This window comes from Neovison vison, chromosome 5 (genome assembly GCF_020171115.1).
Source record: "Neovison vison isolate M4711 chromosome 5, ASM_NN_V1, whole genome shotgun sequence".
Taxonomy (NCBI): Eukaryota; Metazoa; Chordata; class Mammalia; order Carnivora; family Mustelidae; genus Neogale; species Neogale vison.
This window is the reverse complement of record NC_058095.1, coordinates 81,248,573-81,262,789: the sequence shown is the minus strand read 5'-3', so window position 1 is coordinate 81,262,789 and position 14,217 is coordinate 81,248,573. Positions and strand designations below refer to the sequence as shown.

At 39.0% G+C, this 14,217-nt stretch overlaps 1 protein-coding gene across 3 annotated transcripts in view; it reads right to left on the bottom strand.

Annotated features, from left to right (window-relative positions):
• LOC122906887 (hippocampus abundant transcript-like protein 2) overlaps positions 1–14,217 on the bottom strand; it is a 91,725-nt gene that overhangs the window by 51,320 nt on the left and 26,188 nt on the right. For 2 of the 3 annotated variants that reach the window (XR_006384630.1, XR_006384631.1), the window contains exons 1-2: positions 13,961–13,977; positions 4,848–4,910 (exon numbers count right to left, since the gene is read on the bottom strand). Coding sequence is in view for 1 of the 3 variants with exons in the window: in XM_044249358.1 (XP_044105293.1) it covers positions 4,848–4,910 (63 nt within the window). In the remaining 2 variants the exon portion in view is untranslated. Of the gene's footprint in view, positions 1–4,847; positions 4,911–13,960; positions 13,978–14,217 lie in introns of those variants that run through there. The other variant, XM_044249358.1, reaches the window with a different exon arrangement.

The window sequence follows — 14,217 nt, the reverse complement described above, 5'->3', positions numbered from 1 at the left end:
TAAAGATTTATTTATTTTGGGGGTTGGGGGTTGGGGGGAGAAAGCACACAAACAGGAAGGACAGAGGATCCCAGGCAGGCTCTATGCTGAGTGTGGAGGCTGATGCAGGGCTCTGTCCCCCACCTATGAGATCATGACCTGAGCTGAACCAAGAGCGGAATGCTTCACCGACTGTGCCATCCGGGCGCCCCACACCTAATTTATTAAATGGATGAATTAGCAGTCTACCATGAAAAGACTGTACTTAAAACATGAAGTCATTTCTCAAGTAGGTTGTCTAACAATTGTATTTGCAGATAATAAAAAGGATAATCTTTAAATTTTTGTCCAAATTAAGAATTATTCCGTGTGTGTGTGTGTGTGTGTGTGTAGGGAAATCAATCTGTACCTACGAATATCAAAGAGTAGTGTGAGGGAACTTTAAAGATATCTGGTTTTTGACTCTTTAATTCTTAAAAACAACAACCGAGAGGCACCTGGGTAACTCAGTCAGTTAAGCATCTGACTCAGTTTTGGCTCAGGTAGTGATCTCAGGGTTGTAAGATGGAGCCCCGTGGCAGGGAGTCTGCTTGGGATTCTCTCTCTCCCTTTGCCCCTACCCTCACTTGTGCGCACTCCCTCTCTCAAATAAACCTAAAAAAAATAAAAATAAAAACTTTCCATGTTTACTTATGCTAAGGTACTACTGCTGATTTAATTCATTTAAATAGCAGAATGAGACAGACGAGCAGCAGCTCCAGGCACTGAAGAAACTTGACATATTAAATATCCATGGAAGAGCATCCTGGCAGAGGATCTACTTGCCATTTCCTTAATCAAAGTTGATGGTCAAGTCTAGACTGAGAAGCAGCACATCTGCATGTGAACCCATGTGGCCACCCCATTAACTGACCTGCTGGGCCTTTTACTTTTTCCCCTTTCCACAGCCTTCATTGTGATGTTGAAGCTAGACCAGATCATCACTTCCTGCTTTAGCACCACCCTCTTCATACTAATCACTCTAGGCATAAAACCCTGGACACATGACCTGCTAAGTCTGGGACACTGATATGTGTACTTTTGTCATAAATATAAAACATAGCTGCTGAAGAAAATAGTTTCAACAAGTTACAAGGCAGACGTCAGGTCATCAGACCAATTGGTTTTTATGTTGAAAATGATTACAGTCAGTCCACCTGCTGCTATCAACCAGCAGTCACAACGAGACTTCACCTGCCAAGTCACACCTGTCTCTCAGTCTGGTATAACATTTTTTTAAAATCTTTTTTTAAAGATTTTATTTATTTATTTGACAAAGAGTGATCACAAGTAGACAGGGAGGCAGGCAGAGGGAGAGAGGGAAGCAGGCTCCCTGCTGAGCAGAGAGCCCGATGGCAGTACTCGATCCCAGGACCCTGAGATCATGACCTGAGCCGAAGGCAGTGGCTCAACCCACTGAGCCACCCAGGTGCCCTGGTGTAACATTTCTGACAAAGTATAGCTACAACTACTGTGATGCTGTCACCTTGGCTAGGCTATAGCACCCAGTTGTTTCATCAAATGTAGTGTGGGGGTTCCTGTGAAGGTTATTTTGTTGCCATTGGTTTTAAAGTAAAGGGTATCACCCTCAACAATATGGGGAGAGGCTCATCCAATTAGCTGATGGCCTTAACAGCAAAAGCTGAGGTTTCCAGGAGAAGAATGAGTTCTGCCTTACGACTGACTATAGGATCAACTCTTGCCTGAGTTCAGCCTGCCCGACAAATTTCAGACTTGCTAACCCCAAATCATCCGAGTCCATTTCTTAAAGTAATTCTTTTAATGTATGTTATAAATCTCTTAATAACTAATGAAAAGAAAAAAAATTTGCTAGTATTTATTTAGACATTAATATCAAACCTTAGGAAATAAAGTGTTTTATTTCCTTATAAAAAACTTATCAAGAGTCACATGAACAGTCCTTGCTGTCCTACTAAGCCATATAACATATGATGTGCAGTCAGTATTTTCTGTGCATTGGCAAACTGTCAGATGCCTTTCTAAATTTCAATCAGCTTGCAACGTTTTGTCTTTTATGTTGTCAGTGTTATGAAATACTGTCTCTGTGAGTTCCTTGAGTGTGAAGCATTTTGCTGACATCACTTCCCGGGGACATATTCATCACACTGTTCTCCTTTATGCTGCCGAGTTTATCTTAATAAGTTCCTCGGGATTTACACCCAACCAACCTATTTCTTCTATGACTCTGCAGAGGTTCTACACGAATCTCACTTCTAGCATTATCAGTAATTACTCCACTGCACTTCCACTTTTGTTGGCCAGTTCCTTTTCAATGATCCGTTTTTGTAAAGTGTTATAGGGGTTTATCACTGGAGCCAAGGAGGCAACACAGCGCCATGCTTTGCTCTCTGTGCAAGAACTAAGAGATGCATAGTGACCAGTCACCAACATTCTGAAGTGCACGAATGGTTACCGATGATGGTGTTTCACCTGTGATTTATGCAGTGTTCCGTGGACTGAGGAGCTAGCAGCAGTTCGTACTTTATGCTATTACTCACAGTTAACAGACCACAGTGAGGGAGATTTGAGCTGTACTGTTGCAGGGATTGGTATTTTTTAACTGAACTTGAATAACTGAAATCTGTGCATACCAGAATGTGCAAAAAGAGGGCTGCCTATATTTCATATGATTTTTTAATGTCATAGAGAAATTATTCTGCTATATAATTAGTGACATCTGATACAAGAACAAAGATAAATTGTTAGTCTCTGTGTAAGCTGGATCTTGACTATTTAAAAATGTGTAGAAAAAAACTAGAAAGAAATATTAAATCAACAATATTTACTGAACACGTGTCATTTGCCAAGAACTGTTCTAGGTGCTGAGGACAGCAGTAAGCAAAGCAAACAAAAATTCATGCCTTCAAGAAGGTTCTAGTCTAAATAGAAAGGTTGAGAAGGACATACAGTAACAACATAAAGCAAAATATACAGCACGTCAGAGGTGAAATTACAGTGCTTTTGAAGAAAAAGCAGAGAAGAGGGACTAAAGTGATGACAACAGGTTACATTATTCAACACAATAGTCAGTAAAGGCTTTCCTAAAAAATGACATCTGTGTGAAAAGCTCAGGTTTACAGAGTGAGGTCAGTATCTGGGGGGAAAGCAATCAAGTAGAAAAAAACAGAACCTGCAAAGCCCTCAGGCAAGCACAGTCTAAGGAAGCTTTGCTTAGAGAAAGGTCACCAGGAGTGCAGAAGAGAACAAGGATGATGCCAGAGGAGACAACAGAGTGGGGATGGGATTGGTTAAGACCACAGCTGGCTTCTATTTTCTCAGGATCTCTACTGAAAGGAGACCAGAGAATGTTTTCACTATAGATCTATTTTGGAGGCACAACACAGAATCACCTGATGGAATGGTTTTGGGAAGAGAAGGGAGTCAACGCTGACTCCAGGGATTTTGGTCTGAGTGAGAATGGCATGACCAATAATCGAAATGAGGAAGACTTGGGAGCCCGTCCGGCTAAAGGGGAAGATCAGGAACTCAGTTTCAGCATGGTGACCTTGAGATGCTTATCAGCCAAGGAAAAAGAGGTGTCAATAAGGCAACTGGCTATGTAAGTCTAAGGTCTAGGGAAATATTTGAGAGCTGAAAGTGGTGAGTCTGATAATGTCATCCAGGAAGTGAGTGTAGAGATAGAAGAAATTGTTGTCCAAGGCTTAAGTCACCCATAGACCTTGCCAGAGAGAGGGTTAGGAAAGCTGTCAATTAAAACGATCAAGTTACCATATGATCCAGCATTTCTAGTACTCCTAGGTGTATTTCTAGGGTTAAGTGAAAACATAGGGTCACAATGGGCTCAGTGGGGAGTCAGCTGGAGATTCTCTCTCTCCCTCTGCCCCTTCCCCTGCTCATGCTCCGTAAAGTAAATAAATCTTTAAAAAAATAAAATGCCATTATTGCAAGCACTCTCAAATTCTTTTTGAAAATAGGAAAAGAATAAATGTCATTCATTACAAATAATACTGCTCAAAGCTGCAAATTCAATAAATAAATAGGGTAGGAGACGCCTGGGTGGCTCAGTTGGTTAAGCAGCTGACTTCGGCTCAGGTCATGATCCCAGTGTCCTGGGACCGAGTCCCACATCGGGATCCTTGCTCAGCAGGGAGCCTGCTTCTCCCTCTGCCTCTGCCTGCCTGTGCTCGCTTTCTCGCTCTCCCTCACTCTGACAAATAAATAAATAAAATCTTTTTTAAATAAATAAATAAATATAAATAGGGTATAATTTGAAGTGTGCTCCTCAGCTCACAGATCAAAGCCGTTTAAGCTGAGAGGAACACATTAGACACTATTCCCATATACTAATCATACTGTAAAGTGGGACTGGAACATAACATTTTATTTTAATCTCTGATTTATAAACTTTTCTGATAAATGTCACATTAAATAATGAATTAATAATTACATGGTCAAGAACTTAGCTTTGATTAATACACAAGCTCTGACGAAAGACTACTACATAGCTGATGAAATCTTGATGCTGCCTTCTTCCTCAATATCAAAGTCAATCTCAAAAGTAGAAAAGAACATAATAGGCAGGGAATTAAAGCCTCACATAAACACTTTATAAACTGCTGTGTACATGTTAATAAAAATGAAGTATCGCTTTTACCAGTAAACCATTCTATGCCTTATAGACTTGGGTTGTATTTCATTATGACATTGATAATCCAAGTAAAAGTTTAGACTAAGGTCTCAAGAACAAATAGTGATTATTTCCCCATGTCGCATTCAAACGTCCAGAGTTAAACTACTAAGGATTCCTGTCTTTGGTTCCTTGTGAACCACACAAAAACTGTTCTTACCTTTACACCTTGAATGAGACCATTCATAAGGAATGTATGTTGAGGAAATGTTTCATGTAGAACCTACAAAAAGCAAACACACATCAAGAAAAATTTGACAACAAATTAAAAGGTAATATTTTCGGGGAGGAGTCAAGATGGCGGAGAAGTAGCAGGCTGAGACTACCTCAGCTAGCAGGAGATCAGCTAGAGAGCTTATCTAAAGATTGCAAACACCTGCAAATCCGTCGGCAGATCGAAGAGAAGAAGAACAGCAATTCTAGAAACAGAAAAACAACCACTTTCTGAAAGGTAGGACTGGCGGAGAAGTGAATCCAAAGCGACGGGAAGATAGACCCCGGGGGGAGGGGCCGGCTCCCGGCAAGCGGCGGAGCAACGGACTTTTCAGGACAACGGACAAAATCAGGACTTTTAAAAGTCTGCTCCAATGAGGGACATCGCTCCGGAGGCTAAACCGGGGCGAAGCCCACACGGGGTCGGCGTGACCTCAGGTCCCGCAGGGTCACAGAAGGATTGGGGGTGTCTGAGTGTCGCAGAGCTTGCGGATATTGGAATGGGAAAGCCGGCTGCAGAGACAGAGCCGACAGTAAGCTCGCAGCTCGGAGTTGCCTTGAACCGGTTGCAAGCTCGGTGAGCTCAGAGCGCGGCCGGAGGTTAGGCAGATGCGAGTTACTAGGAGCTGTTCGCTGAGGGCGCACAGGGAAGCGGGACCCCGGGCTCTCGGCTCCTCCGGGCCGGAGACCAGGAGGCCGCCATTTGTATTCCCATCCTCCGGAACTCTACGGAAAGTGCTCAGGGAACAAAAGCTCCTGAAAGCAAAGCCGAGCAGGTCACTCAGCCCGGCCCCTGGTAAGGGCGGTGTAATTCCACCTGGGGCAAAGACACTTGAGAATCACTACACCAGGCCCCTCCCCCAGAAGATCAACAAGAAATCCAGGCAAGACCAAGTTCACCTACCAAGGAGTGCAGTTTCAATACATAGGAGAGAGCAGAGAATTCCAGAGGAGGAGAAAACAAAGCACGGAACTCATGGCTTTCTGCCTGTGATTTTTTAGTCTTGCAGTTAATTTAATTTTTTCTTTTTCATTTTTTTTCTCTTCTTCTACTAAAATTTTTTATAACTTTTACCCTTTTCTTTTTTAACGTTTTTAACTAGATTATCTAATATATATATCTATTTTTTCCTTTTTTATACTTTTCTTTATACATTTTCTTTTTTTTAATTCTTTTTTTTTTCTTTTTTTCTTTCTTTCTTTTTGAACCTCTTTTTATCCCCAAATCAGAAGAGATCCTAATCTCTTCAATCTTTTTTTCTTAATTCTTTTTTAAATTCTTGATTGAATTTTTAAATCAATCTCTTTTTTAATTCTTTTTTTATTTTTTTCTTTCTTTCTTTTTGAACCTCTTTTTATCCCCAAATCAGAAGAGATCCCAATCAGAAGAGATTGGGAGATACCAATCAAAGGAGATCCCAATCAGAGGAGATCCCTCACCCAATCATGAGGGGGGAGAAATCCCCCCTCACGATTTGGGATCTCTTCTGATTTGGTTAAAGCACATTTTCCTGGGATTGTTGCCACCCTTTTAGTATTTTACTTGCTCCTTCATATACTCTTAGCTGGACAAAATAACAAGGCGGAAAAATTCACAACAAAAAAAAGAACAAGAGGCAGTACCGAAGGCTAGGGACCTAATCAATACAGACATTGGTAATATGTCAGATCTAGAGTTCAAAATGACAATTCTCAAGGTTCTAGCCGGGCTTGAAAAAGGCATGGAAGATATTAGAGAAACCCTCTCCAGAGATATAAAAGCCATTTCTGGATAAATAAAAGAACTAAAACCTAACCAAGTTGAAATCAAAAAAGCTATTAATGAAGTTCAATCAAAAATGGAGGCTCTCACTGCTAGGATAAATGAGGCAGAAGAAAGAATTAGCGATATAGAAGACCAAATGACAGAGAATAAAGAAGCTGAGCAAAAGAGGGACAAACAGCTACTGGACCATGAGGGGAGAATTTGAGAGATAAGTGACACCATAAGACAAAACAACATTAGAATAATTGGGATTCCAGAAGAAGAAGAAAGAGAGAGGGGAGCAGAAGGTATACTGGAGAGAATTATTGGGGAGAATTTCCCCAATATGGCAAAGGGAACGAGCATCAAAATTCAGGAGGTTCAGAGAACGCCCCTCAAAATCAATAAGAATAGGCCCACACCCCGTCACCTAATAGTAAAATTTACAAGCCTTAGTGACAAAGAGAAAATCCTGAAAGCAGCCCGGGAAAAGAAGTCTGTAACATACAATGGTAAAAGTATTAGATTGGCAGCTGACTTATCCACAGAGACCTGGCAGGCCAGAAGGAGCTGGCATGATATTTTCAGAGCACTAAACGAGAAAAACATGCAGCCAAGAATACTATATCCAGCTAGGCTATCATTGAAAATAGAAGGAGAGATTAAAAGCTTCCAGGACAAACAAAAACTGAAAGAATTTGCAAACACCAAACCAGCTCTACAGGAAATACTGAAAGAGGTCCTCTAAGCAAAGAGAGAGCCTACAAGTGGTAGATCAGAAAGGAACAGAGACAATATACAGTAACAGTCACCTTACAGGCAATAAAATGGCACTAAAATCATATCTCTGAATAGTTACCCTGAATGTTAATGGGCTAAATGCCCCAATCAAAAGACACAGGGTATCAGAATGGATAAAAAAACAAAACCCATCTATATGTTGACTCCAAGAAACTCATTTTAAACCCGAAGACACCTCCAGACTTAAAGTGAGGGGGTGGAAAAGAATTTACCATGCTAATGGACATCAGAAGAAAGCAGGAGTGGCAATCCTTATATCAGATCAATTAGATTTTAAGCCAAAGACTATAATAAGAGATGAGGAAGGACACTATATCATACTCAAAGGGTCTGTCCAACAAGAAGATCTAACAATTTTAAATATCTATGCCCCCAACGTGGGCGCAGCAAACTATATAAACCAATTAATAACAAAATCAAAGAAACACATCAACAAGAATACAATAATAGTAGGGGACTTTAACACTCCCCTCACTGAAATGGACAGATCATCCAAGCAAAAGATCAACAGGGAAATAAAGGCCTTAAATGATACACTGGATGAGATGGACATCACAGATATATTCAGAACATTTCATCTCAAAGCAACAGAATACACATTCTTCTCCAGTGCACATGGAACATTCTCCAGAATAGATCACATCCTCGGTCCTAAATCAGGACTCAACCGGTATCAAAAGATTGGGATTATTCCCTGCATATTTTCAGAACACAATGCTCTGAAGCTAGAACTCAACCACAAGAGGAAGTTTGGAAAGAACACAAATACATGGAGACTAAACAGCATCCTTCTAAAGAATGAATGGGTCAACCGGGAAATTAAAGAAGAATTGAAAAAAATCATGGAAACAAATGATAATGAAAATACAACGGTTCAAAATCTGTGGGACACAACAGAGGCAGTCCTGAGAGGAAAATATATAGCAGTACAAGCTTTTCTCAAGAAACAAGAAAGGTCTCAGGTACACAACCTAACCCTACACCTAAAGGAGCTGGAGAAAGAGCAAGAAAGAAACCCTAAGCCCAGCAGGAGAAGAAAAATCATAAAGTTCAGAGCAGAAATCAATGAAATAGAAACCAAAAAAAAAAAAAAAAAAAAACAATAGAACAAATCAACCAAACTAGGAGCTGGTTCTTTGAAAGAATTAATAAAATTGATAAACCCCTGGCCAGACTTATCAAAAAGAAAAGAGAAAGGACCCAAATAAATAAAATCATGAATGAAAGAAGAGAGATCACAACTAACACCAAAGAAATACAAACTATTATAAGAACATACTATGAGCAACTCTACACCAACAAATTTGACAACTGGAAGAAATGGATGCATTCCTAGAAACATATGAACTACCCAAATTGAACCAGGAAGAAATAGAAAGCCTGAACAGACCCATAACCAGTAAGGAGATTGAAACAGTCATTAAAAATCTCCAAACAAACAAAAGCCCAGGGCCAGACGGCTTCCCGGGGGAATTCTACCAAACATTTAAAGAAGAACTAATTCCTATTCTCCTGAAACTGTTCCAAAAAATAGAAATAGAAGGAAAACTCCCAAACTCATTTTATGAGGCCAGCATCACCTTGATCCCAAAAACAGACAAGGATCCCATCAAAAAAGAGAGCTATAGACCAATATCCTTGATGAACACAGATGCAAAAATTCTCACCAAAATACTAGCCAATAGGATTCAACAGTACATTAAAAGGATTATTCACCACGACCAAGTGGGATTTATCCCAGGGCTGCAAGTTTGGTTCAACATCCGCAAATCAGTCAATGTGATACAACACATCAATAAAAGAAAGAACAAGAACCATATGATACTCTCAATAGATGCTGAAAAAGCATTTGACAAAGTACAGCATCCCTTCCTGATCAAACCCCTTCAAAGTGTAGGGATAGAGGGCACATACCTCAATATCATCAAAGCCATCTATGAAAAACCCACTGAAAATATCATTCTCAATGGAGAAAAACTGAAAGCTTTTACACTAAGGTCAGGAACACGGCAGGGATGTCCATTATCACCACTGCTATTCAACATAGTACTAGAAGTCCTAGCCTCAGCAATCAGACAACAAAAGGAAATTAAAGGCATCCAAATCAGCAAAGAAGAAGTCAAATTATCACTCTTCGCAGATGATATGATACTCTATGTGGAAAACCCAAAAGACTCCACTCCAAAACTGCTAGAACTTATACAGAAATTCAGTAAAGTGTCAGGATATAAGATCAATGCACAGAAATCAGTTGCATTTCTCTACACCAACAACAAGACAGAAGAAAGAGAAATTAAGGAGTCAATCCCATTTACAATTGCACCCCAAACCATAAGATACCTAGGAATAAACCTAATCAAAGAGGCTAAGAATCTATACTCAGAAAAGTATAAAGTACTCATGAAAGAAATTGAGGAAGACACAAAGAAATGGAAAAATGTTCCATGCTCCTGGATTGGAAGAATAAATATTGTGAAAGTGTCTATGCTACCTAAAGCAATCTACACATTTAATGCAATTCCTATCAAAGTACCATCCATCTTTTTCAAAGAAATGGAACAAATAATTTTAAAATTTATATGGAACCAGAAAAGACCTCGAATAGCCAAAGGGATATTCAAAAACAAAGCCAAAGTTGGTGGCATCACAATTCCGGACTTCAAGCTTTATTACAAAGCTGTCATCATCAAGACATCATGGTACTGGCACAAAAACAGACACATAGACCAATGGAACAGAATAGAGAGCCCAGAAATAGACCCTCAACTCTATGGTCAACTAATCTTCGACAAAGCAGGAAAGAATGTCCAATGGAAAAAAGACAGCCTCTTCAATAAATGGTGTTGGGAAAATTGGACAGCCACGTGCAGAAAAATGAAATTGGACCATTTCCTTACACCACACACAAAAATAGATTCAAAATGGATTAAGGACCTCAGTGTGAGAAAGGAATCCATCAAAATCCTTGAGGAGAACACAGGCAGCAACCTCTTCGACCTCAGCCGCAGCAACATCTTCCTAGGAACATCGCCAAAGGCAAGGGAAGCAAGGGCAAAAATGAACTTTTGGGAGAATAAAATAAAATGCAATACAATATCTCAATCTCCCCATATTCTAAGACTACATACTTTTTGCTAATTAGACTTAATGGCTATATCATTTTCTTTTCCATTTCTGTGATTACAAGTGAAACAGAACTTCCTGTGTTTTTTAGAAAGCTGTATATGCCTACAAATTGTTCATTGCTCTGAATATCTTTTCAATGGAGAATGAATCTTTCATGTTGACTTACAGGATGTCTTTATAGTCAATATCAAAGATACTTATATTATGTAACAAATCATTCATGCTCCCTCACCCACTGGCACTCATACCCTTTAAAAATAAAAGGCACAGGGAACCTGGGTGGCTCAGTGGGTTAAAGCCTCTGCCTTCAGCTCAGGTCATGTCGAGTCCCACGTCAGGCTCTCTGCTCAGCAGGGACCCTGCTTTCTCCTCTCTCTCTCTCTCTCTCTCTCTCTCTCTGCCTGCCTCTCTGCCTGCTTGTGACCTCTGTCTGTCAAATAAAAAAATAAAAATCTTAAAAAATAAATAAATAAAAGGCACAAATATACAATTCAATAATAATAATTGGAGACTTCCATACTCACTTCTAATAATGAATAGAACAATTAGAAGATCAACAAGGAAGTAAAATAGGCTATTTTAGTAACACTAAACTAACTAGACCTAACATTTACTGAACACTCCACCCAACTAATGCAGTATACTCTTCTCATATGTACACAGAAATAAGACAAAACAAGTATAAATAAATTAAAAAGATAGAAATCACATAAACTACATTCTCTGGACCACAATGTAATGAAACTAGAAATCAGTAACAGAAAAAAATATGGAAAATTCACAAATATGTGGGTATTAAACAGTACACACCTAAACAACCATAGGTCAAATAAGAAACCACAAGAAGATCACAACTTTTGGATGAACAAAAATGAGAAAACATATCAAAGTTTGTTGAATGTTGTTTTAAAGCAGTGGTTATAGGGAATTTTATAGCTGTACATTCCTTATTATTTAAGAAAAAAAAAAAAGATCTGCTATCAATAACCTAACTTTTCACTGTAAGAAACTAGAAAAGCAAAACCAACCAAGGCAAGAAAAAGGAAAGAAATCATAAAGGTTCAGAGCAGAAATAAATGCAATACTGAGCAGAAAAGCAACAGAGAATCATCAAACTATCCAAACAGGGAAAGTGACCATGAAAACAGGGGGAACATTTAAATCACTAAAATAGGAAATAAATGGGAGGTTATAAGAGAGTATTATGAGCAACTGTAGCCAATGGATTAGGTAAACTAGATGAAATGGACAGATTTCTAGAAATGCCCAACCTATTAGTAAGACTGAATCATTAAGAAATGGGCTATCTGAATATAGCTAGAACTAGTAAGGGAATTGGATCCGTGATCAAAAACTACTCAACAAAGAAAAATCCTGGACCTCATGGCTTCATCAGGAAAATTCTACCAAACATTTAAAGCAGAATTAAAATCAATCACTCTCAAAGACTTCTCAAAAAAGAAGAAACACTTCCTAACACATTTTATGAAGACAGCATTTACCTGTACCAAAGAAAAGAAGATACTACAAGAAAAGACAGCTACAGATTAATTTTCCTTATGCTTATGATACAAAAATCCTTAACACAATACTAACAAAATAAATTCAGCAACCTGCTAAAAGGGCTCTCCCTAATACCATGGCCAAGTGAGATTTATTCCTGGAATTAAGAAAAGTTCACATATGAAAATCAATCAACAGAACACCATCAGATTAAAATGAAGGTGGGAAAAATACATGATCATCTCCACTGATGCAGAAAAAGCATCTCACAAACTCAGCCTTTCATGGTAAAAAAAAATCTTAAAAAGGATAAAAGGAAATTATCTCAAAATGATAAATGCCACATATGAAAAATCCACACCTAACATCAAAGTCAATAGTAAAAGGCTGAAAAACCTTTTCCTTTAAGATCAGAACATGGAGGGGTGCCTGAGTGGCTCAGTGGGTTAAGCCGCTGCCTTCGGCTCAGGTCATGATCTCGGGGTCCTGGGATCAAGCCCCACATCGGGCTCTCTGCTCAGCGGGGAGCCTGCTTCCCCCTCTCTTTCTGCCTGCCTCTCTGTCTACTTGTGATCTCTCTCTGTCAAGTAAATAAATAAAATCTTAAAAAAAAAGATCAGAACATGGAAAGGATTCCTGCTTTCAACACAATTTTATACATCATAGTAGTGGGAGTTCTAGGCACAGTAATTACATATGAAAAAAAAAAAAAAAAGCATCCAAACTGGAAAGGAAGAAGTAAAATCATTTCTGTTTGGGGATGCCATCATCTTACATATAGAAAACTCCCAAGTTTATTTAAAAAAAATTAGAGATAAAAATGAATTCAGCAAACTTGCAGGATCAAAAAAAAAATCAACATGCAAATATCAGTTGCACTTTTCTTCAAGTTTTTAATATCTTTGTTTGAGAGACAGCCTGCACGAATGGAGAGGGTGCAAGGCGGGGGTGGGGGTGGGAGTGGAAGAGGAGCAGGCTCCCTGCTGAGCAAGGAGCCTGCAGAAAGGCTAGATCCCATGACCCTGACATTTCCACCTGAGCAGAAGGCAGCCACTTAACTGACTGAGCCACCCAGGCACCACTCAGTTGCATTTCTATACCCTAACAATGAACAATCTGAAAAGGAAATTATGAAAACGATTCCTTTTACAAGAAAAATGAAACAGGCAGGCAAAATACTTTAACATTGAAAACGACAAAACATTGCTGAAAGGAATTAAGAAAACAAAAAATAAACGGAAAGATATTCCATGTTCATGAATCAGGAAACTTAATGTTGTCTAGATGTGAATGGCCCCAAATTATCTATGGATTCAATGTCATCCCTACAAAAAATCCCAATTACAGTTTTGCAAAAAAGGGAAAACTCATTCTATAATTCATATGGAATTCCAAGTGACCCTGAAATAACAGCCAAAACAATAAAAATAAAAAACTCCAGTACTCACATTTTATGCATTTAAAGCATACTATAAAGCTTATCAAAACAGTATGGTACTAGCATAAAAACAGACATTAAAGACCAATCGAATATAATAATAAGAGTACAGAAATAAACACCGTGTAACAGCCGAATGATTTGCAACAAGAGTCCTAAGACCATTCAATGGAAAATAGTCTCTTCAACACATGGTGCTGGGAACACTGGATATTCATAAGCAAAATAATAAATCTGGGCCTAACCTCACATCATGTACAAAAATTGAATTCAAAATGTATCAAAGCACTAAATGTAAAAGCTAAAACTATAAACTCTTGGAAGAAAACAGAGGGAAGTTTCATGACATTGGATTTGACAATGCTTTCCTCAATGCAATAAAAAAAAAGGGCAACAAAAGGAAAAAAACAGATAATCTGATTAATCAAAAAGAAACTTTTGGGGGCACCTGGGTGGCTCAGTGGGTTAAAGCCTCTGCCTTAGGCTCAGGTCATGATACCAGGGTCCTGGGATAGAGCCCCACATTGGCATATCTCCTCGTGGGGAGCCTGCTTCTTCCTCTATCTGCCTGCCTCTCTGCCTACTTGTAGTCTGTTAAATAAATAAATAAATAAATATCTTTAAAAAATAAAAAGAAACTTGTGCATCATGGGGCATTATCAGCAGACTGAAAAGGGAACCCAGAGAATGGAAGAAATATTTACA